Below are 26,040 nucleotides of genomic sequence, written 5' to 3'. Positions count from 1 at the left end.
TGGTCTTCCCTAACCAATCACTAGAGACCAAGGTGTCCAGGGCAATAACCTCGCGTCACCAGGCTCTTCCCGAGGCACCCGCACGGCATGGCAGGGCAGCCGCAACAGTCTTGCTCTGCCTGCTGGAGCTGAATCTCTCTGGGCTCCCTGGCCCAGTTTGTTTTACCATTCTCATTATAGAGATGTGCGGGCTGCAGTTGTAACCGCACTGACCGCGGGCGGAGCGGACCATAAAAATAAACATTCGAATTAATAGGTGTTGCTGTTCTGTGTTTTATCATTTCAGATGAGCTCTTCCCCTTCTGGTCCAGTTCTGCTCTTTATATCACCATTGTCTTGGCTGTTGTCTTCATGTTGTTGCAGTTGTCTTTTTTGTGTGGAGATGGAAAATCGGTGAGTCATACATTTTCTTCTTCTCTTTCTTTATGCCAAGTTACTGTCATTGCTATTTGATTGTTACAGTATAGTGATATGAAGTGGCCAGGCTGATGATGTCATGTTGCCAGGTGGTGTCCCACATTTCTAGACAGTGATGTCATGTCATAATACACCAATGATGTCATAAATTGCAGATGATCCTACAGTGTTATCATACAGTAGATGGCATGGCCTGGTGTCAAGGTCACTGATGTCATATATCACAGATGATGTAATCAAACACTGATGATGTCACAGACAGTGATGAGGCCGATCAAGTTATGCACCTTGTTTATTTTTAAAAACTCTTCTACCTGACTTTTTTTGTCTGACGTCATTGTCATCATTGTCGAGTCATGGCCCCCGACTGATGATGTCATACCCACCGATGATGTCATGCCCCACAAATCATCGAGTGATGTGACTGATGTCATCTCCCACAATCATTGAATGGGCCAGTGGTGACTTTTCTTCTGTTATTCCCAACCACAAGTTATTGGCAGCTTATTGATCTCTATAGAGCTCAACAGTCATGTGACATTTCTTGCCCCGGAAGTGAGTTTCCCATTCATTTTCTCCATTTGAAAAATCCTTATATAAGGAGTTTTAAGGCTGGAACTAAGCCAACCCGTGACCTACTGAATCGTGAGTGACCAAATAAAACACTTCGGTTGGAACAAAAATAAAAAATAACATCCTGGAAAAAATGAAATTTCGATTTTGTTTTCCCCCCCCGCCCGTCTTTATTTTTTGTTTTTCCTCCAAGTGAAATGTTTTATGGTCACTCACGTTTCATGGGTTGGCTTGCTTCCAGCCTTAAAACTCGTTATAAGGTCTATGGAGAAAATGAATGGGAAACTCACTTGTGCCATGTGGAATGCCATGTGACTGTTGAGCTCCATGTCAGATCCTTAAGGTTGAAGACAGAGTGAAACAGATAAAAATTGTCCCTAGTACAGATTGGTGAAGTACCTTATCTCAGGAACTACTGTATATCAACTGTGTCAGGGATACACATTCATACTCCACTAGAGGGAGGTCTACTGATTGTGTGCCTGTTCGGTTCAGAAGCTGTCCTCTGCAACAGTTTGCCTTGAGATAAAAAAAAAAAAAAAAAAAAAAGCAAATAGATTCAAGCCCAGTCTATTTTTTTTTATTAGAGGTGACTCTTAAAAGGTTTAGCTGTGTTCTGTGTCTTACTGATTTTGTGATTGTTTTGTATTTTATGTTTAATTGTATTTAATGGTAGTGATGTTACAGTTGGTGTAATTGTTGATGTTGTAAGTGGTGTTGTACTGTAAGTAAACACATGCTGCTCAGTGTAAACCCCCCCTCCAAAGACAATGGAAATAAGCCCTCCAGCTTTATTGTGTTGATCCTTGATACCTTTGTAAAAATGGGTCTGAGAAGCTGGCTTCTACATTTATTCATTTCAAAGTAACACTAAAGTCAATCAGTCAATCCTCGATGTCACATGACTAAGTCACACATTAACACATCAGACAATGTAAATGAGTTGAGCGCCCCCTTGCTAATTTTATCCACGTTATTGATGATCACTGATCAGGCTATTTATCAAAAATGTCATCATGATATTGTGTGAAGGCACCTGTTTGTGCAGATCATTGCTTTTATTTATTGTTTGATGTATCTGTTTCTCCCACTCTATCTATAGCCTAATGCACTGCTTTAGGAACCTTAGCATGTTTTGTATGTTATTGTATTAACATTCTTGTGTATGTGGTATGTGAATGGTTGTTTGTCTTTTAACGGCTGCAACATGGGTGTAAGCCCAAGCTAATTAAAGCCAATTAAGTGAATTTCCTAATGCGTGAACTTCAGGTCAGCTCTCCCAGTGTTTTGTTTCAATTCTCTTTCTGCTACACAGACTTATATAGCCTAGTGGGAAATCTATGCCTAAATGTGGGAATACGGAAGAATATTGAAATCAGTCTCATGTTGAATTCATAGTCTAATTATAACATGTGGACAGATAGTTTGAGCTGGTTAACTGCTACTGACAGATTAGACAGTCACACAATACAGCACTGACACTGCAGGACAAAACATAACAGGAGCTCACCTGGAGTCACATGTAACTTATTTTTATTCATAATTATAGCATTACTTGTGGTACATTGATCCACTTTACTTTTCTCAGGCCTTAGCCTACATTCACACAGGACGCCGAACGTAAGCAGAACTGAAGCTTGAAGCAGGCACCAGCTGAACGTACGCCTTGTTCACACAAGACGCCTTCTCTTTTGCTCTCAGCTCCTCTCAGTGCCTAATCTCGCGCCTTGAACCTGCCCACAACTCCCATTGACTTCATGCCTCACGGCTTCAGCGTCAAGGTTTGAAATTCGGCGTCAGGCCTGAGTGATCGCTTCGGCGTGGCCTGAGCGTGGCTTCAGCAAGGCGTCAGTGTGGCACGCGTGCGGGATGGTGTGAACGGCTCCGCCTGTTAACAAGGATGCCAAAATGAAACTTGTGGGTACAGCGTAGGTACAGCTTCGGTTGAGCGTTGCTTCAGCGTCCTGTGTGAATGAGGGCTTAGGCTATGCCAACACATTTTTCATAAGACTTGTTTTTGCTAATTTTGTGTTTATTGGCTAGCATTTTTAACACACTCCAGATGTTACACATATTTTTCTTCAATAAAGTAAAAAAAAAAGCTTCCGGGTACTTCTAAAAAAAATTAATCACGAACACATGTGTAAATGAGACAGTTTAACAAACAATGCACATCTTCATACATACATCGGGGTACAAAATGCAACGTGTTTCAACCTCACTGCTCTTCATCAGGCTGCATCGTCTTTTTCTTCAAAACAGGATAAGAAAGTTAGATGCTCCTCACCAAGTCACTCCCATCATCAGTCCCTCCCCACCTGAATAATAATATCTTAATACAGAACTTGAGAAAAAGAATGGTAGAAAATGAATACAATACAGAATAAGCAGGGGCACCTGGCTATAAATGAAAGGGCAAACTTGGAAAGATAGGCACATGATAGGTGGGGGGATCCTGGGTGTCCTCCCCCAGAATGTTTAACTTTAAACACAGTTCCTGCATTTCTGCAACACCGAACCTCTTAGATTCAATCCAGAAATGCCAAACCTGTATACAGGGGTCCCCATACTTTTTCATCTTGGAGAGAGAATTTTGCATTGAGAAATAGGAGGCTTGTTGTGAGAGAGTGAGAAGAGGGTCATTTGAGTGAGTCATTTGAAGCTCCCCACTGTTGGGTGAAAAGAAGCGGCTGGCAACTGCACATAATATATAATAATATATTTATATATATAATAATATCTGAATCACTTTGTATCCCCATTAACCATAATGGTATTTAAATACAGGCCATAGCCACTAACAATTTTGTGTCTGGTTACTCGTGCATTTTCATTCATGTACTACCCAACTCTTATCTCCCAGGTACTTTATGGCATTAATGGGAAATTAACAGGTTAACAGGATTATTACATTATTAACTGAGAGTTTTATTGCATTGTTGGTTTAATGGAAGATTAGTATTTTAACAGAAGAGTGTCAGAGTTCTGGTTCAAGGCAAACACATCGACAGTATACTGAACAATCTGCTTTGCTCTTGACCACATTGTGTCTATTTAAAAGATGCACCACCACCACCACGTGGTATTCAAACTGATGTCGCTGCACTCTCAAACAAATACTGTAGCACGCTTTGAAAAATAGATGTGATGCAGTGTGTTATTTGAAGCTCAGATGAAGCCTAGTGATGCGAATGATACCCATGTAAGTTCATCCTTTGAACAGTCCATGTACTTTGATGTGCAGCCTATACAGCCAATGAAGCAAGCAGGTCATTTCCAGTTCATTGGGGTGCACTGTCATTAACTATGAATGTACAGAATGTTTACGTACAAGATGTTCTCATTGAGAAATGATCATGAGCATTTCATGTTATTAATGTGATTTGCTATTTGGTATTAATTTAACTTACAGCATTATCCTCACAAAGCCTGCATGCAGGTTTGATGTATACTTACTCTAGTCTAATTGATTAGCTTTAAAATGTTTGGAAAAAATCAAAGCATACAAAGTAAAGGTAACATTATTGACTTAAAATTTCAAAAAAAGTACAAGGTCACATAAAGGCTATGCAATTTGTAACAACAACACTGAGTGTGATTTGTTACTTCCAGCCTGGCAAAGCACAACTTTAAACTCCCGTCAGGTGTCATCCTTCGGTAGCCTGCAAAACACACACACACACGCACACGCGCACACGCACACGCACACGCACACGCACACACACACACAGGATACAAGTTGTCAAGATGGTGGCAAGTCATACAAATTAGTGTGGCAAGATAAATTCACTTTTCCAATCAAACTCAACTTGCTTTAATCATTTTCTTTAACCTTATCCACCTTATTTTTGAATGTCCCGTAAAATAATTATGGGCGCAAGGTCCGGTTTAGAACGTGACGGATTGTTGCAGCTTGCGCATTTCCTTGTTAAAACCGACGCTGGGAAAAAAAACAGTTGCTTGTCACAATAAATACACTTGTTTGACGACTTATTTGAGGGAATGTAATAATTTTATCTATCACATCTGATCTTTGAACAACTCTGGATATTTATCGACAAGATTTTTGCCAAGCTGGACGCGCTACGGGGGTTTAGGGTTAAAATCTTTAAACCGGAAGTCAAACTGTGAGAGATTGTTGCTCACTTCACAGAGATCTACGGGCTACAGTATGATGTGTCTGTCAGCAATGTAACGGGAGGAGGGGGGGAGGGGCTGGGAGGATTACACCGGAAGAAGCACCCATATTTCACGTAAAGCATCATGGCATCTAGAAATAAGGTGGATAAAAAAAGAGGGAAAAAGGCAACATTTCAATTGATGATTGATACCAAGACAGTGAAGCTCAAACATTTTGAGTAATTGTTTATAACATAGTTATTTTTTTATGATAGAATGATCAAGGTCAGTATGACCCTCAGTCTCACCTACTGCACAGTAGAATAGATAGAGTCCTCTGTTACCAGTGGGTTGTTTCTTGGTGAGGGAGTCGGCCTCGCGGTGGCGCTGCTGGGCACTCCTGGGTCTGCTTAGAGAGCCATGTCTGTCACTAGATGCTGCTCCACCATCGTCACAATCAAGGTTTGATCACACATACCAACCGATACGGTACACTTTTGTTTTCTTTGGTCCGAGCCAGTGGGAAAGTTGACTTTGTTGGATTTTGAATTTGGCTCCTTTATATTCACACTGCCTAATGTGAACCAGAGCTTGTAAACAAAAGTCACATGACTCACAAACAGCTGGGTTATTGGACAGAGTTTTGGTGACCATGGTGGTCATTCTGTTTTAAATCCGTATGACACCTCAAGACGTAATGCTCCTATAAGTTACTCTATCAAACTGCATCACCTATTGTAGTGTAAGACGCCCATATAGAATCTATATCTAGTCTTCTTCATTTTCACACAGCGCAGACAGAGGCCCTTGTGTCTGTGGTTTCCTCGTGTGGTTTCTGTCAGAGAAGAGAAGGTCTGAAATGAAATTCAGTCCACCTCCGTCTGCCAAACAGACCTTTTATAAAAACACTTCAAACGTCAGTTCAGTAGCTCAGTGGTTCTCATCCTGTTCTGCCTCTGACACCAAAGTGATGTCTATTCACGACCGCTGCTGCAAGTGAAAACGTGCAGGGAGGACAACACGTCATTTCCTCTTCTTCTTCAAGCTGTTGACCTTGATACATAGCAGTTTATGTTTCTTGATAAAGATCACATAATGCTTCTCCAATAAATAACACATGTAATATTACTTGTTGTGGCCTTATACTCCACATCACGTCCATGTAAAGTACAAATAAATACAAATAATAACAACGTACCTCTCGCCTTCCTGTGATATGTGACGGCAGCATACGTCGCCATGGTTGTATTTGCTACACCGGCCTCTCCAGAGACTGAAACATCAAAGAAAACTCTCTGTCAACCTGTACTAGTTACATTAAAAAAGATACCCTTCTTTACAAATACAATACTTCTTTACAAAAGTAATTCACATTTTGTTTAGGTTAACATTTTCTTTCTTTAAACGTGAAAAATAATCATGAGATCATTTCACTCGCTTCCAACGCACATCAATTTACTTCAAGATTTTTCCTAAATCAAATCACGATTATGGTTATACGTGTTCTGATCTGACTATTTCAAAATACTTCCAACAACTTACTGATACTGAAATGTCAAGAAAGGTCTTGAAGCAGATGAAGCATCATGTGGAATTATCTCACGAGTGGTCAATGTTTTCAGTAAATGAGCAATGATATGCATTTCATATTGATAACACACTCAGCTGGAAGACCCATGAAAGTCTCTCTTCTAGACTGCAACACTGGATGCACTGTCTATGTAGAATCAGGGTCTTCGGTAGACAGTTTTCAGGCAGTTAGAAAGCATCTTAAGATATGTGATAACATCATGATGGTAAATTATATATATATATGTATATATATATATATATATATATATAGATAGATATAGATATAGATATATATATATATATATAGATATATATATATATATATATATATATATATATATATATAGATATAGATAATCTCAGGTTTCATTTTGGCACTGTACTCACACAGGTTTTCAATGTTGGAGAAGGTCATTGCATCAGCACCTATTCAACATCACAATGTTTAGTCAATAGTTCATACTCAGCAGAAACAGGGGAGTGACTGAGTGAGACACCAATAGACAGAAGGGTGAGTGAGACAGATATAATACTCAACATGTGAATGTCACAACTCATTTCCACCATTTTGTTTTAAATCCGTATGACACCTCAAGACGTAATGCTCCTATAAGTTACTCTATCAAACTGCAGCACCTATTGTAGTGTAAGACGCCCATATAGAATCTATATCAAGTCTTCTTCATTTTCACACAGCGCAGACAGAGGCCCTTCTAGCTTTTTGTGTCTGTGGTTTCCTCGTGTGGTTTCTGTCAGAGAAGCTCAAATTATCACAAGCGTCTGAAATGAAACTCAGTCCACCTCCGTCTGCCAAACAGACCTTTTATAAAAACACTTCAAACGTCAGTTCAGTAGCTCAGTGGTTCTCATCCTGTTCTGCCTGTGATACCAAAGTGATGTCCTCTCACGACCGCTGCTGCAAGCGAAAACGTGCAGGGAGGACAACACGTCATTTCCTCTTTTTTTTCAAGCTGTTGACCTTGATACATAGCAGTTTATGTTTCTTGATAAAGATCACATAATGCTTCTCCAATAAATAACACATGTAATATTACAGTAAACAGTAAACACTGGACTTGTCCTTTAATGTTGCCTGATGTATTGTAATTGCGTGATAACCTTATTTCCAACCCCTTCAACCAAGGAGTTGCTGCCACAGAAGCGCAGTGGAATAAAGATACAGGTTCTTACTGTCCCATACCACAAACAGATCAGAATACAGTCTTTGGATTGATACGGTTCTTTATCAGCACCAATAACTCACGACTTCTTAGACAGGTGCTGAGATCTCTTAGCCTGGTATCAGCCCCATATGAATCGCACTTGTCATCACTATTCATATGGCTCTGGAGCCCCGCCCATTCACTGGGTTTATTCAGGACATACTGTCCGGGACACCTGATTGGCTGGTCGATGTAGGTGGTGGGATCTTATTAATAATTAATCTAACGTTACAGATAACGCATTACAGAGTGCTGCAACAACACGCCTGTATAGCTAGGCGGACGGCATGGTGGCTCAGTGGTTAGCACTGTTGCCTCACAGCAAGGAGGTCCCGGGTCCGAACCCCGGTCCATCCCAGGTCCTTTCTGTGTGGAGTTTGCATGTTCTCCCCGTGTTTGTGTGGGTTTTCTCCGGGTGCTCCGGTTTCCTTCCACCATCAAAGACATGTATGTTAGGGTTAATACTCCTGTCAGTGCCCCTGACCAAGGCACTGGCAAAAGAACTGGAGTTGGTTAACTTAGGCTAGGTAGCTGTTAGCACATTAGTTATGTGGCAGTAAAACGCCACTGAATGACTAGTTTGATATAACTGTCAACCAGTTCGAGTCACATTCTTTCCATAAAGCCCACCAGCTTTGATATCTGTTGGCTAGTTGTTGATATTTATAACTATATTGTGGCTCTAACTTTTTTTCTTTTCTCTTTTCTTTCTTGTCGTGGTGGCTGTTTCCGGTCTTTCAGCTCTGGACCAGACAAAGAGTTAACAGAGAGAGAACAGACAAACAGAGAGAACGGCACTGCTGTCATCATTGGGCTGCAGTGGGATAATCGGTGGAACAAGGTATTACCTTCAGTTCTTATCAATTTAAGTTCTTTGGCGCAGAATCATCGAAGTAGTTTGATGATTGACACAGACAGCAACCAATCAGTTGGGGCTGAAAAATACGTCACCGAATCAGTGGTGGAAAGGCGTGCATCCAGACCCTAATGAACGATTCATTGGGGCTGGTTAGCAGGCTAGAGATCTCTGGCTTTCAAAACTCACTTTCTGACCTGTGCCCACTCTGTTATGCCCCCTCCTTTTTATTAGCTAGTTTAGAGTTGTGGAAATACCGAGGAAGAGGCATGTTCTATCCACACTGTTGCAATATTGTTGTCACATTACTTTATGCCCATTAAAATAAAACAAGATACTAATTAAGACATTTTGCAGCAATAAATTGAGCATGTAAATTGAGCAAGGCGGTAGTTCAGTCAGGCCACGGATGTCAAGCCCAGCTTAAACCCAGCCCACAGCTGATTAGGAGCTGATCTCAAACCCAGCCCACATCGGCTCAGCTGATGCCATTGGCTCAACTCAAACAGGGGCGCCCTATTTAAACCTGCTTTACTCTGCCTGTCATTGCTGCTTCCTCTGCAAGCCTGTTTGCAACCCACCTCCTCCCCAGCTCCTCCCGTTATGCTATATCTGACTTAAACAACGTCATTTCTGTTGTCATTGTTGCTTGCTCTGTCCTGTACCTGGGGGTCTTTTGCTGCTCCTTGCCTTAAGGCTATATTCCACATATCTGTGGAAGGGCAAGGAGCTCCCAGAATCTGCTGCTGCTGCTCTCCCTGCCTTAGGCTTTCCATGCTTGCTGCGTGGAAGGGCAGGGAGCCTCCAGAACAGAGCCATACCGCCAAATTTAACTTATGCAAATAAAAGCTTTAAATTGATCTAAAGTGGTGTTGTGTTTTGACTAAAGTGGTCCTGACTGAATTGGGGTTAATTGTTTTGTGTCATCCTGTCTCCTCTTTCCCATGTTTAGTGACAACACAGACTGCATGATATGAATGAGCTACACCGCTCAGCTTTTTCAAACACACCCAAAAAACAACAACTCTGAATTAACAAACATTTTGTTTTTGTGTCACGATACCTCAATGACATAAACACATTTGATGCTTTCAATATACAGTACGTTGTGTGTGTATGCCTGACTCAGGTCCTGCCTTTTTTTGGGTCATTATAGCAGGTAGTTATTTTTCGGTACCTCTGTTTTTCACACGGTGCAGTAGTGCCCCCGTCAGCACCAGACCCACCAAGAAAATGATGAAAACGGTCAACATCAGGACCAGGAGCCGAGGGGAGCGATGGGCGGAAGGATGGGTCTTTTTGCGAAGCACTGGAGAGACTGCAGACAAAATGATAGGATACATGCAACTTATTATAGATTGTATTAAAATCCCCCCCCTTCCCCCACCCACCATGATATTGACCCATTTTTGGGCGTAAACCCATTGCTGTGGGCTTGGTCATAAGGACCTTTTGGATAAAGTTGAAGAAGTGCAACAACAAATAATTGGCATAGGATTGATGGAAGGATATAGTGCTGGACACAAAGGTGGTACGCCATAGCATCTTTCATCTATGTGAAACATGGCCATGCAAAAAAAAAGCAGAGTATGGTCTTCATTTTGTCTGGAAACACTGTTGTCTCACCTCTCACAGCCAGCCAGCTCTCTGGTGATTCTCCAACACCAGAGATGTTACACTTGTAGAGGCCCTCGGCAGATTTAGAAACGCTGTCGATGGTCATCTCTGATGCAGAGCTGGTCCTGATGAGGAGGCCGTCTTTATAGAAATCAGCTGAGAGGTTGGAGGGAGTTGTGGGTGTACAGTAAAGAGTCACAGCATCTCCCTCCATCACAGGAAGGACAGGACTCTCCAGGATCACAGACCCAGCTAGACAACATACGATTGATGAAAATGTATTTTATGAGTTTGTTTTAGACACAATACTTCACACAACATAAAATAAGTTATCAATCATGTATTCGGGATACAAGTTGTGGTGCAATTTTTAATTTTTGTATTTTTATTTAGCCTTTATTTAAACAGATAAATCACATTGAGACAGAGGTCTCATTACAAGTGCAACCTGTTTAGACAGCAGCATACAACAGTTTACAAAGTACTGTATATACTGTAGTACCTAGAGTGTAGGCTATAGGTAATTCAAATCCTTGCTTGACTAAATTATTTTTTTTCCATTCCAGACGCTATACCTCCTCCCCCCCCCCTTCCAATTTGGCCAATCGTCGTTGCTCCACCCCCTCTGCCGATCTGGGGAGAGTTGTAGACTAGCACATGCTTCTTTCGATACATGTGCAGTCATCAGCCGCTTCTTTTCACCTGACAGCGAGGAGTTTCACCGGCAGGACGTAGCACATGGGAAGATCATGCTATTCCCCCCAGTTCCCCTCCCTCCAAACAGAGGAATCACTAGTGCAGCGACCAGTACTTAATTCTGCTTCCCACCCACAGACACGGGCAATTGTGCCTGTATGGACGCCCGGAGGTAACACGGGGACTTGAACCTGCGACCCTCATGGGTAGGCATACAGGGAATCTACTGCTGCACTACCCAGACGCCCTTACAAGATGGTCAAACTATTTTGGAGATAGTGAATGATGGACTTCACGATGTCCACCCCCTCCAAAATGGTATAGTCTTTTTTTTTTTATTAATTTCATAATTTATCATAATAAGCATATACCAGTGACAGTGATGTTGACAGTGTAGCTTCTGTTTCCCTGTCCAGTCTCACACCAGTATTGTCCACTGTCTGTTGTAAATAAGCCATCAACAGTGCAGGACCCTTTTGTCTTCTGGTTGCGACATTCCTTAATCTCTCCCTCAGTCTTGCTCATAACTCTCCATCCAGTCGAGCCATCAGACACCTCACACTTAAAAGAGACAGTCGTGTATTCAAAGTGCTGCAGTCTGTCAGGAACAATACGAGGATCTGAGACAGAGAAACAGAGAGAAAGAGAGACAATAAATTAAGAAATTTGAAATACATAACAAACTTATATACTCTAGAGCAGGGGGTTCCCAACCTTTTTTGTGCCAAGGACCAGTAGATAGACGGAAAAAAAAGTTGCGGACCGGTGGTCAATTTTAATAATAAAAAAAAACAAAAAAAATCATAGGCTATAATAGTATAGGCTGTGTGGTAGTTGAAACATAGTTTCAAGTTGACGTTTATTTATTTTGGAAGTTTGTAAAAAAATGTTTGTAAAAAAAGAAAAGAAAAAAGAAAAATGGACCGGGCTCGCGGCCCGATACCAAATGCGTTGCGGCCCGGTACCGATCCGCGGCCCGGTGGTTGGGGACCACTGTTCTAGAGAGAACTCAACGGGTCTAGCCTCACAACCCACATTTTCCCTTAGTCATTAAGTCGTGACCCAAATTTCAGATTTGTTTTTGCCTACATGCTTTTTAAACATGTTTAAATTGGTGATGCTCTTTTGTGAATGCTCTATGTCTCTAGTTTGTGGATGTAAAGTGTCATGAGGCTGTGATTATGCTAGAGGTCACAATAGCTCATTTTATACAGTGAGGTACATTTTTGAAAAATGGTCTCACTGCAATGAAGCGGCTACTATGGGACTAACATCATCACACATGGTTACAATTGGGCTCATTGAATCCACGAGTCTCAGCTTTCCAGTCGTACCCAATTTATACAATCCCAAGAGCGTTTAGGGACCCCAGTATGCAGACATATTCAAATAGAATATGCAACAATAACACATTTATACTGCATGCAAATAAAAACGGCATGGTGTTTTGCACAAAACTGCATGGGATTAGCATAAAGTGGGCATGTCTATAAATAAATGTATTCCTTTACATGTATTGACCCTTGGCCCCTTTAGAACTGAACTCTTCACAAAACACAAAACCTGACTCAAAAGGTAAGTATTATAGCGATTGTGAAACAGGAATAGAGGTTTACAATTGCTTGGGAATGGAGGGAAGGGATGTATAATTCTAAATGTATGTTTAGGCATTTGGTAACTAATTGCTACGTACTTACCACCTTGCTGAGCAGAATAACCGTGCTCAACTTGCACAACCAACAGCATCGACACATTCATCACTGGAGAGAAAAAGGGAGAGTATATCGTACAAAGACAGGCTACCTTTAGATGTAGGTTATACAATTTTTACTAAAGGGCAATTACACACAAAACAATTCTTACACAAAACAACTCAGGCTTTTCCAACTGGCTCTCATTGTTGAACTTGTAGCACCTCACCGTCATTTATAGAAGGCAATTAACACGTTCACTGCCAATGACGTCTTGATACGTCAAAAAAAATCCAACGGTTGACTGCCAATGACGTGTTGATACATCAAAAAAAAAAAAAAAAAAATTTGACGGTGGGACGTGGATCAACGCCCCCCACGTCTCCTATAAAAATATTGGAGCCACCGAACGTGTACAACCCATTCCACCGACCCACTAAGTGGCGACAGTGCTCTCCAGACTAGAAAAAGCAGAGCCAAAACTGCAGGGGAACGCGCGATGAAACCATTCTCATACTGTAAAATGGATTGGCGAAAACGCTTTCGTTTTCGCGCTGGTTGCTGGCGGTGGGGGATTGCAAATTTGCATAATAGATTATGGGTGCAACACACTTTGAAACACGCAGCATAAATAAGACCAGAATCGCAAAAGCTTCATCAAAGCTCTCAACCGAAACCCCAAGAAACGAGCGAGCCCATCCAGACTTGCCCAAAGAGCGGCCGCCAGCAGACAGGAGCAGCAGCAGCAGCAACTCGCTTGTGACACGCCCGCTGCAGAGCCAGGGAGGCAGGAGGAGAACACACACGGAGGGAGGAGTTTGAAAGAGAGGGGGGTTTCCTGCTGTTATGCAGGAAATTACTGTTCAAAACTATTGTTTAGATGTCTGACGTCTTACTGATGCCAAAAATGAATGGTTAAAGTGACTGTTCTATCGAATTTCACAAAAAGCTATTTATCTCAGAATAAATTTTCAGACGCTGAAACCATGCTGTATTCTACTGCTAATGCCTACATAACTACTAACTCTACAAACTAACTCTTTTAGACAGAGAAAGCACACATTCTATTAGTTCTTTTGAGATCATTTGTGTTCACAAAATCTTAGCAGAAAAGAATCCTCGGCTCTTGAAAGATGAGCCAGAATCCTCAAAAAAAAACCTTGGCAGAACCTACGTACAGTATTGAAAAAACGGCTGGCAGTGAATGTGTTAATGCCACCCCTGAAGAAGATAGACTCTTGTTTACTATATGAATTGTGTGAAATTGAAAACGAGATTCATTTCTTGTTCTATTGTACAGCTTATGACGACGCAAGGGACGTACTCTTTAGTAAAATGTCCTCTATTTATGTTGACTTTTTTTGAGTTGGACGATTATGAGAAACCTAAGTTGTGTTTTAAAAAAGGAACCTTCCTCACAGCAAATTTTATTTGTCAGGCGTGGGAGCAAAGACAGACATTTTTGTTTAGAAAGTGATGTATTGATCTGTATTGTTGAGCAGTATGCTGACTTGCGACTTACGTGTTATTTTAAATGTACCATTACCAGTACCAATGTTTTATTGTTGTATTTTATGCGTCTTGTAAACCAATGAGGGGTTGGGCACGTGGAGTGCATGACACTTGAATAAATCAATAAATCAATTGATTGCGATTTTGGCGATCAAGTGATTTCAGGCAACTAAATGGCTGGAATGACGGGAATGAAATGAAATGCAGCTTCTCTTGAGGCTGATGGATGTGGTAAGTCTCTACAGCCAAGCCTTTTTGAAGGTTTTCATGAGGGTGTTGTGATTGACACATTATGGACTGTACTGTATTACTTATATGTTTGAATGTGGGACATTTGAGTGTATTGCCTGTGTTTAGATTTGGCCTCACATTCGGGGGAAGACAGAGAGGACCAAATGGCTGGGTCACACCCGACAGATACCAGCACAGCTGGGGGCCAAGCCTCAAAGAAGTTGCCATTGTTTTATCTCTAAGGGTAATCCAGCCATAAAACCCCCTTTTCCCTTGCCTCACGTTACAGAATGGGCATAGCCCAACTCACCGAACGATGTGATTGGCCCACCATGCATGCTCATTTTAATATGGGACCAGTAACAAAACTGGTCGAAAGCAGTTTTAACTTACAGTCTACAGTAAGAGTCTCAACTAAGCTTGAACCAGGGGTTGGAGGGGCCAGAGAAGCCGGCTCCCCTCCCCCGCTCGCTGCACCCCCTGAACAAAGGCCTAACCAGGCCTGACCACAGCCACCAGAGGCCAGGGTGAACCGCGCAGCAGGCCCAGGGATCGCCTACCAAAGCCGTAAGTCCCACGAGACATAGCATGCTTACACTGAGATAGTTATACTTAATCTCAGTTAATTTAAGTCGGTTTAGTGTTATAAGTCGCACGGAAAAGCCCTTCCTGTGCTTTCAAACTAGACCAGCCGCTCTCCTTGCCCAGAGAAGCCCAGCTGGACCGCAAAAGCCGACAACAAGACCGTACCGCGAGCAGACCGCTCAGCAGACCAAGAGGAGCAGAAGAAGCAGAAGAGCCACACCGCAGCAGACCCAACCAACTGCTGCAGACGAAAGACGCCCAAGACAGACCGTGGCCTGCAACCAGCCACAAAGAAGGACCACAGAGCACAGCACGACCCTCGACTCAACGAGCAGAGAGACTGCACGTCAACGCCCGGCATCATCTGCACCCCCAGCAGACGTCCGCTGCCCGCTTTTCCAGGCCAGGGTGAACCGCGCTGCAGACCATCGCTCCCACAACCCAAAGCCATCCTCCCTACTGCGCGTAGGACAACTCTCCCCAACCAACAGGATCCCGCTCCACAGAGTGGAACACACGTGAGAGTTTATGGTTTAATGGTTCTGGGCAGTTAAGGTTAAAATGCATTACCCTGTATGTGTTGATTACAGTATCCTGTATGTTGATGTACAATGTTTCGCACACTGTTGAATGATATAGACGCCTGAAGGTGAGCGCCAAGTTCAGCACGAACTTAGCGGCCACCAGTGGGCCACTCTCCTCTCTCCCTCTCCCTCTCTCCCCCTCCCACTCTCTCGGCTTCCCAGCTGAGCCCGTTCAACCGAAAGGGCTAGGCTTGGAACGGTCTGGAGGTGTTCAGGATGTCTACCCGCAAAAATACAGTTAAGCTGAATTAGAGAGTTTGATTAGTCACTCACACAGAGTGACCCAGGCTAGGCAGGCAGAGTGATCCCTTCCTAAATTCGGCAGAACCGCCATTTTGAAAAGGAGGCGGTTCCAGACCGCCCCCCAGCCACCTCTGTCTGACCGAGTCAATCCTTCCTCAACTTTGGCAAAACCGCCATTTTGAAAAGGAGGCGGTCTACACACGATCAGCCCGCCTCTCAGCCAATCCTGTGATTACATCACAGAGACAGCCAGAACGAGCCACTCCACCTTCTCTCCTACCTCCTCCTCTCTCTCTCACACACACACACACACACAAGTGCTAATTAACACCCACATACTCACATACCCACACACCCAGGCCTGCCAGCCAGGCAGACTTAAAGCACACACACACACACACACACACACACACACACACACACACACACACACACAATTGATAATGTTTGTTCACATTAGGTATTAGCTATAGATGTGGTAGAGTATTAGTCATAAAAGTAAATGTGATGAACTGATATTTTAATCATTATGTTAATGTCAATTGATATTGTGATTTATTAAATCTTTTTATTACATAATGCTATGAATCTTGGTGGTTATTCATGAGGTATTTTATCTGTGGAAATCTGTGACAGAAGCTTACGAACTTTGACCTTCAATTAACTGTACAATGAACACTATATCACTATGAGACTGATATGACAATTTGGTTTGGTGTCTAATCTAGTCATAACTGACTTTTAGACAGGTCTGTAGCCTTAACTACAGTGGTGCCCCGAATCTTACAGAGAATACAATATTTTCTGTCAAATCTAATAAATTTATGAATATTAATAATTCATAATTATTAATAATCATATTTCATAACCAAACCAGCTCCTGCGAGCACAACATAAATGACGCCCCGTTTGAGGATTCTAATATCAGTATTTCCACAGATATGATATGCATGAATAATAAAAATTCATAAATTTTTGAAAAATCAAAGTTTTTCAAATTTTTCCAAAATCAGGTTTTCTATAGCGCTTTGCCAAGCAAATCACATGCGTCAGAAGACACTAAAGGAACTCTAATCATAAAATATGGAATCTTCCCATAATCTTAACACAAGTTAGGATTTGTATTGAATATTACTGAGCAAAACCGTCCCAAAGACAACAGCTCAGTTTAAAATCCTTGATTCCATTTTTATGTTAGAAACCACAGTTAACAAACTGTTTTCCACTGTGCCTTCAACCTAAAATTGTGAGAGATAGCAATTTTTCCATCTATCAGAGAGTGACTCTATCAGAGAGTAAATAGACAGCGCTGCGCATTTTTAAGTGGAACCTTTGATGCTAATTTGAAAGCCACACTGGCAAAGGGTGGGGGGAAGTCAGGCTGCCCCCCCTCACATTAGCATTCAAAAACATTCACCCTGGCTCTCAACAGCCAGAGACAAAGTGTAAACAAAGCCCTGTGACCACCAGTCACAGTGAATTTGCATGCGAAAGACAGGCAGACACCTGCACCTGATGACACTGACAGCAGACACCAGCCGAGTGACAGCTGACAGATGTCAAACTAACTGCATGCAATTGGCAGCTAACTCACAGAGAGACTGTCACATTTGGGCCATTCTTTAATTAGGATTAGTAACTGTGGGCACTGACGGCATTGATGCCATAGCAACACGGTGAGTGCACACACCTTTTGCTTAAAATTGACAGCAGTAAAACAGCTGCTTGACTCATGCGCGATGAGCCCGCGCTGCCACAAGATGGTCAGCGCTGAAGCATTCTTTAAGACGGCCGCCACCGACTGGCAAGCGGTAGCCGCCTCTCTTATCTGCCCGCCTACAGGAGGAGCAGATGAATTTAGCATTGTAATGCTAACCCTAGCGGTCCTAATAATTCCATTGGGAATTATTTTCTTTCTGCAAAATCGCAGATTCCAGGTGCAGGACGCTGCGCATCAGCGGCAGACCACTGTCTACCAGACGCAGATAGGCAGACTGCGCAACAGCTGTCAAGCTACGCTGCAGGCCAATCTGGGTCTGCATCAACAAGCCCAGGACTGCCAAACAGAATTAGCCCGACTGCGTACCGAAGTTTCCCGGCTGCAACAGAGCCAAAAGGGCATGCCGACCGGATCCACGGCGGCCCTCGGACCCAGAACGGTCCCCCTCTCGGGTCGCACTGCTCCACCAACCACCCGAGCAGTGATCGCACGGCTAAACGCGAGAACGGCCAAGCAGCAAGAGCACCAGAAGGCCGTAAGGGCCATAGCCCCGCCGGCACCGGAGGCTGACACGCCTCCTAGGGCTAGACCAACCCCCGACTCGAATCAGACCCCCGCACACCACTTAGCGCCCGCGCTGGCAAGCAGCCGCGCTGCTAGACATCGCGACACCACACCGCGAAAGGGGGGAGACCGCTCTCACAACGAGCAAACTGATTCAGGCTATTCAGCCCAGCAGTCGTCATCCGATTCCGAGCTCGACGTTCATGCTCCTGACATACCAGTCAGTCATTCATCCGAGCAACCTACGTATAGACTCAGACGTTATTCACGCTTTCATCCAGCTCTGACTTCCACCTCAGAGCACAAACCGCTGACAGTCAAACGACGTGACAGCGCCATTTCCGGTTATGACAAAACGATCCACACTGCAACCCCCTGCAGGGAGGAACGTGTGTCTTACCGGCTTTCCATTTATCACGCCCGGGGCGAGTCGATCGACTACCGCCCTGTGCGTTATAAACCGTCATTTGCTCAGGCCACCAGCGGGTGCGCTGATGAGTCAGATCCAGTCACTAAGTTCCGGCAGATCCACTCCGCTTCCCAAACAGAGAGCGTGACTATGATGAGCAGGGGAAACAAACAGCATTCACAGCTGGACACAGACCAACTGCCCAGTTATGCTAACCTGTCATTCAGAGAGGATCCTGCTAGGTCTTTTTCACCAGAGGCTATCCAGCCTCACTCACTTTCTAGCTCCTGTCCACCAAGGAAACAGGAAGTCAGCTCTTCCACCCCTCCCCCCGAAAGGGGGGACCCCGGGCTTGATGACATTAGTCGCTCTTTGGTGCCCAATCGGGCAAACGGCCACTCCTTCTTGCAGCCTCCACTGCCAAAACAGAGTGAGTCAGGACTCTCTCTCCAAGAAGCAGAGTCACGCTATCACTTACTGAAGTCAATCGCAAACGACATTGACTTGTTCGATCCCGCCAGTCACGAGGTACACTTGACAGATTATCTCAACGAAGTCGAACGTGGTTCGCAGGCTCTACCACACGCCTCGCCGCGAGAGAAAGCTCAACTGATATGGAGCACGAGCTCAAAGCACGTGCGTGCGTTTATCCAAACGCAACCTTCCCATATCAGAGATGACTTTGACAAGCTTCGCGAAGCCTTGGGCGAAGAGTACATCCTTACCCAGTCGTCAGCGGCGGGGAGGAACGCGGCTTTACACGTCAAACAGAATTACCAGGAACATCCTAGGGATTACTTCAGACGTTTGAAAATAATTTATAATCAAGGTAGAAATGGCCCGGATCAAGGAGACGTGCCACGTCTCAAGGAACTTTACCTAGATGGTCTGCATGACTCGGTGCGCCCATCCGTAGCCCTAGACGCACGTTGGTATGACCGAAACATGCGCACGGTTCTCAAAACTGCCTCAATAGCGTGGGAGGTGGAAACCGAAGCAAAAAGCAGAAATGGCCAGTTTCAACCCACCAACCGCGTGTGTGTGGACCCAGAGACGGTACCACACACACGCTCACCACGCAGGCCAGACCACCTGGTTCTGCCGGACAGAGCCAAGGGGGGTAGCTGCTGCCCAAAGAGACATCACAGTCGCGCCACAGGGCGCGAACGGCGTGAGTCTCCTCAGCACACTAGGCCCTCCACCCAATTAGACCTCCGAACGGGCGCCAGACGCCTGACGGGCAGGGTCGGCATTCAAGACACCAGAGGATGTCATTTCCACCAGAGGAAGTGACATCAAACTCGGTGAAGGGCGGGTGACTGGCTGCAGCCATCCTGTCACCCCTGACAGTCACCTGTCACTCGGCTCTCACCCTTATCTCTATGTAGGCTAGAGGCATTGTCAACGCTGTGCTGTGAAACATAACACCTTTACGGCAGGCAGTCCACATCAAAATAGGACAAAGCTTGGCACATAGCTACATAGACACATGCACAAACACTGCTGGAATGCAGCACACATTCAAAATTACACCCTGTCACCCTCTCTCTCTCTCCTTCCCTCCTCCTGCCCTTCCCTGGTTTACCCTGTTGATTTTGAAATGATGTTGTGTATGTGACCTTAAGGTTGTATTATCTATATGGTAATGAGTCTAGGTATGGTTAGGAGTCTGCCCAGAACCAAGCCTGAACCGATGATGAACTATGAACTGCCTAGACAGAATATGACACTTTGATCCCACAGAGCAGATGGACATGGTGACCAAAAGTTACCACAAACTGACTGTACAGCCCTTCATCCTCGCCCGCGGACCGCAGGTCGACAGCAGTCCACAGACGAGGAGGGGGGATGTTGTGATTGACACATTATGGACTGTACTGTATTACTTATATGTTTGAATGTGGGACATTTGAGTGTATTGCCTGTGTTTAGATTTGGCCTCACATTCGGGGGAAGACAGAGAGGACCAAATGGCTGGGTCACACCCGACAGATACCAGCACAGCTGGGGGCCAAGCCTCAAAGAAGTTGCCATTGTTTTATCTCTAAGGGTAATCCAGCCATAAAACCCCCTTTTCCCTTGCCTCACGTTACAGAATGGGCATAGCCCAACTCACCGAACGATGTGATTGGCCCACCATGCATGCTCATTTTAATATGGGACCAGTAACAAAACTGGTCGAAAGCAGTTTTAACTTACAGTCTACAGTAAGAGTCTCAACTAAGCTTGAACCAGGGGTTGGAGGGGCCAGAGAAGCCGGCTCCCCTCCCCCGCTCGCTGCACCCCCTGAACAAAGGCCTAACCAGGCCTGACCACAGCCACCAGAGGCCAGGGTGAACCGCGCAGCAGGCCCAGGGATCGCCTACCAAAGCCGTAAGTCCCACGAGACATAGCATGCTTACACTGAGATAGTTATACTTAATCTCAGTTAATTTAAGTCGGTTTAGTGTTATAAGTCGCACGGAAAAGCCCTTCCTGTGCTTTCAAACTAGACCAGCCGCTCTCCTTGCCCAGAGAAGCCCAGCTGGACCGCAAAAGCCGACAACAAGACCGTACCGCGAGCAGACCGCTCAGCAGACCAAGAGGAGCAGAAGAAGCAGAAGAGCCACACCGCAGCAGACCCAACCAACTGCTGCAGACGAAAGACGCCCAAGACAGACCGTGGCCTGCAACCAGCCACAAAGAAGGACCACAGAGCACAGCACGACCCTCGACTCAACGAGCAGAGAGACTGCACGTCAACGCCCGGCATCATCTGCACCCCCAGCAGACGTCCGCTGCCCGCTTTTCCAGGCCAGGGTGAACCGCGCTGCAGACCATCGCTCCCACAACCCAAAGCCATCCTCCCTACTGCGCGTAGGACAACTCTCCCCAACCAACAGGATCCCGCTCCACAGAGTGGAACACACGTGAGAGTTTATGGTTTAATGGTTCTGGGCAGTTAAGGTTAAAATGCATTACCCTGTATGTGTTGATTACAGTATCCTGTATGTTGATGTACAATGTTTCGCACACTGTTGAATGATATAGACGCCTGAAGGTGAGCGCCAAGTTCAGCACGAACTTAGCGGCCACCAGTGGGCCACTCTCCTCTCTCCCTCTCCCTCTCTCCCCCTCCCACTCTCTCGGCTTCCCAGCTGAGCCCGTTCAACCGAAAGGGCTAGGCTTGGAACGGTCTGGAGGTGTTCAGGATGTCTACCCGCAAAAATACAGTTAAGCTGAATTAGAGAGTTTGATTAGTCACTCACACAGAGTGACCCAGGCTAGGCAGGGAGAGTGATCCCTTCCTAAATTCGGCAGAACCGCCATTTTGAAAAGGAGGCGGTTCCAGACCGCCCCCCAGCCACCTCTGTCTGACCGAGTCAATCCTTCCTCAACTTTGGCAAAACCGCCATTTTGAAAAGGAGGCGGTCTACACACGATCAGCCCGCCTCTCAGCCAATCCTGTGATTACATCACAGAGACAGCCAGAACGAGCCACTCCACCTTCTCTCCTACCTCCTCCTCTCTCTCTCACACACACACACACACACAAGTGCTAATTAACACCCACATACTCACATACCCACACACCCAGGCCTGCCAGCCAGGCAGACTTAAAGCACACACACACACACACACACACACACACACACACACACACACACACACAATTGATAATGTTTGTTCACATTAGGTATTAGCTATAGATGTGGTAGAGTATTAGTCATAAAAGTAAATGTGATGAACTGATATTTTAATCATTATGTTAATGTCAATTGATATTGTGATTTATTAAATCTTTTTATTACATAATGCTATGAATCTTGGTGGTTATTCATGAGGTATTTTATCTGTGGAAATCTGTGACAGAAGCTTACGAACTTTGACCTTCAATTAACTGTACAATGAACACTATATCACTATGAGACTGATATGACAATTTGGTTTGGTGTCTAATCTAGTCATAACTGACTTTTAGACAGGTCTGTAGCCTTAACTACAGTGGTGCCCCGAATCTTACAGAGAATACAATATTTTCTGTCAAATCTAATAAATTTATGAATATTAATAATTCATAATTATTAATAATCATATTTCATAACCAAACCAGCTCCTGCGAGCACAACAAGGGTTACTGTATGACAAAGACACTATGCTGACTGCTAAAGTGTGAATGTAAATACAATTAATACCAATTTGACATATTCACCCGTGCACAGGGATTTCTTAAATTATCGGACACAGAGATGGAGCCAGATAGCAAAAAAAAAAAAAAAAAAAATCCTTTTCCCCGATTTGTTATCCCATTTTTATCCCCCATTAGTGCTAATTTTAATTTATTTATCCTGGTTGCTGCTCCACCCTCTGCCGATCTGGGGAGAGCCGAAAACTGGCTCCATCCTTCCTCCGAGACATGGGCAGTAGCCAGCCGCTTCTTTTCACCTGACAGGGGAAGCTTCACCGGTAGGACATAGCACGTGGGAGGATCACGCTATTCCAATGAATTCCCCTCCCTCCAAACAGGCACCCAGAGGAGGCACCACATCAGCAACCAGGATATTGCATGTTTTGGTGAAGGGGTTCCTATATGAAGGAAACCAGGCACGGGGAGAACATGCAAACTCCACACAGAAAGGCCCTTTTGACGACCCCACCCGGGCGGTGGGCACTCGAGGACATGTGGACGGGCACGCATTCCTTCAGCGTTCACAGCAAAATTACATTTTCAATTCCACAATCAACCAAGAGATGTGTCTAGGATCTGTTCAACATTATACCGTTGCTATCAGTACCAGCACGTCTAACTACTGATAAGTCTCATTTTGATTGATCACATTGCTTTGATTACTTTCACCGTCTTTTTACGTCATTACTTTCGGCCTCCTTTTTCATTGTTTTGTGATTTGTGAAATGAGGAGAGTCAGTACTCACCCAGTGTGAGGCAGAGAGCTGTGCCCTCCATGCTGTCTTGCTGCGGACTGTCTGAACATCAGACTGAAGAACAGCTAAGATCTAACGGAGGTGAGAACCTCCCCTTCCTGTGGAGATTATTTGGCAATTGGCATGATAAAATGAACAGACATACCTCCCCCCTCCTCCTCTGGCTCTAAAAGAGTAGCAGTGTATCTGTACTGGCCTGCTGGCTCTATGTCCTTACACAGTTTCCTCTGACACTGTTCCACCTCCATACCTTCCACCACTTCCAAATTCACTGAACCACTCTACCCTGGGTTTGGGCTTGGGTTGGTCGGTTCCTCAGTGTCTCTGTGTCAGATAGACGAGTAAAAGAGAAACACTCACATTGTGACCAAACAGAGCTGCTGAGATGATGGTTCACACTGTTCTCTCTCTCTCTCTCTCTCTCTCTCTCTCTCTCTCTCTCTCTCTCTCTCTCTCTCTCTCACACACACACACACACAGAGTGAGAATTAAAGTGAGAATATTAGCATTTCCTATGTGTACTGCTTATCTCATTGTAAACAAACATCTGTCATTGTAAACAGAGTGGATTGAATGTGAACAGCAACTGAACAGAGTTTGAATTTCACATGCACAACATGTCTGACTTAGAAAATAAAATGAATCAGATTGTTCTTTTGGGAGTATTTGGGACCCGTTTCTAGCCTACCTCGATATTAGGGGCAGCAGGTGACTTGCACGATATTATATTACGAAACTGTAATATTGAGTGTCGTTGCGGCTTGTTTTTTGTTTGTTTGTTTTTTGTTGTGTTTTCTCCCCTGTATCTGAGCCTGTTTGTTTGTCTTGTTCTGTTTCAAGAAAACTTGAAAATAAAATATTGAAAAAAATGAAATAAAAAATGTATCAGATATTTGACTAGACAGAATGAGAGCACAGTTATTAGTTTTGCATTTTTTCATTATTTTTCTTTTCTGGTCTTCAATTCAGTTTAGTTTCACTTAGTTTCTCGAGTGCGTTTATTTGTCAGGGGCATATGTTATAAGTATTACAATACAAACAACACTTTAGAGAAGGCAGTTGACTCTCAGTCATGTGACATCCCAGTCTCAATAAACACATAACCCCATGCTTGTTGTGTGGACACATTTGATCAACCATTTGACTACAACTAAAGACATTTTCTGTATATTTAGATTTTATTTAAGTTAGTTTTGTAAGAACACAATATTGTTTCAGTTAGGTTTTTTCTAAAATATTTTTTGTTTCACATCAGCTAACTTTATTCTTTCTTTTTCTGCACTTAGTTTTAGCTTTGTGAAGGTGTTCAGAGAAACTCACCTGTGCCATTTTCTTTCTTTTTTTGCCCATAGTGTCATCTTAGATCTGTCTAGGTGTCTGTCTATCTGTCTGCATGTCTGTCTGTTTGTCTGTCTGCCTGTCTGTCTGTCAAGGACCCATCAGAAACACTTAAAGGGACTGCAATTTTTTGCACATAATCTCACACATATAGGAAAACTGTAAACCATTTTGCCACAAATGATATCACTGGTCCATAACTTAACTCAAATCAACTCTATCATAGAGTTAGTTTGACATAGAGTCTCTATGTCAAACTAAATGAATGCCTGCAAACTGTTTACAGTTTTCGGATATGTGTGAGATTACAGTATGTGCAACATAAATTAGCTTTGAGAATTGGTGGTTCTCCTTTAAGCTTCCCCTGAAACTGCTTCATTCACCCCTGGAGGTCCTGAACTCCACCTTGAGATCCACTGGTCTAAACCGGACAGAGGGGGAGACGGGGTGGTTAGGAGGACTCTGCCCTCATGTGGTAGTAAGGGAAAAGTACAGTATTTACATTGTGCAAAACATGTATACCTTCAATAGCAGGGGCTCCCGAACTTTTCAGACCAAGTCCTACTAGATACCAAACCAAATTTGGAGGGTCGTCCCTTGATGGAGGGTGTGGAGGGAAGAGTAACATCAGATCCTGCTGGAGGTGGCAGCTCACAAAGCACCACATTTGTAGTATTTCAGTGAGCCACTGTTTCCATTTACAATTATCCATTTACTGTGAAAGTAACATGTCGCCTATTTTTTGCACAGTGGATACTGTAGTCCCTCGGACGAGAATCTGTATCTCTCATACAGCACCTCGTCCGGCAAATCAAAAGGATTGATTCTGTCGCGGAATATTCTCTCCCTCCTGAGAGCTCGTCTAACAATTTGCGTGCCGATATCAATGGGATCGTCAGGCCATTTTCCAACAGAATTGATTGGTCGGGAGGCGGCCCAGCGATCTCACTCTCGAACATAACTTGCTCTGGACCAGGTTAGCTGTTCAGCATAAGTTACCATGACAACGTACCCCGATAAAAAGTAAACCACCTTCGTGAGACTGAAAACCTATGGTTAACCCTGAAGTTACCTCACTAAGCTGAAATCCAGCTTCGTGCCACTGAACCCTGGACCCTGGTGTTTGTATCGATTTTACCTGCTTGGCTGCTTGACAAGTGCAATGGA

At 44.1% G+C, this 26,040-nt stretch overlaps 1 protein-coding gene across 1 annotated transcript in view; it reads right to left on the bottom strand.

Annotated features, from left to right (window-relative positions):
- Positions 1 to 2,442: 2,442 nt before the first annotated feature.
- Positions 2,443 to 26,040, bottom strand: part of LOC310779443 (uncharacterized protein) — a gene marked incomplete at its 3' end in the record, with an annotated part of 44,738 nt that continues 21,140 nt past the window's right edge. Inside the window, exons 6-10 of the mRNA XM_083639976.1 lie at positions 11,445 to 11,693; positions 10,387 to 10,533; positions 9,938 to 10,078; positions 5,454 to 5,546; positions 2,443 to 2,471 (exon numbers count right to left, since the gene is read on the bottom strand). Coding sequence (XP_083496102.1) covers positions 2,443 to 2,471; positions 5,454 to 5,546; positions 9,938 to 10,078; positions 10,387 to 10,533; positions 11,445 to 11,693 — 659 coding nt within the window. The remainder of the gene's footprint in view (positions 2,472 to 5,453; positions 5,547 to 9,937; positions 10,079 to 10,386; positions 10,534 to 11,444; positions 11,694 to 26,040) is intronic.

Source organism: Poromitra crassiceps, assembly GCF_964638095.1.
Source record: "Poromitra crassiceps genome assembly, chromosome: 7".
Classification (NCBI taxonomy): Eukaryota; Metazoa; Chordata; class Actinopteri; order Beryciformes; family Melamphaidae; genus Poromitra; species Poromitra crassiceps.
Note: the sequence above shows the minus strand (reverse complement) of the source record. Positions and strands in the feature narration are given on the sequence as shown.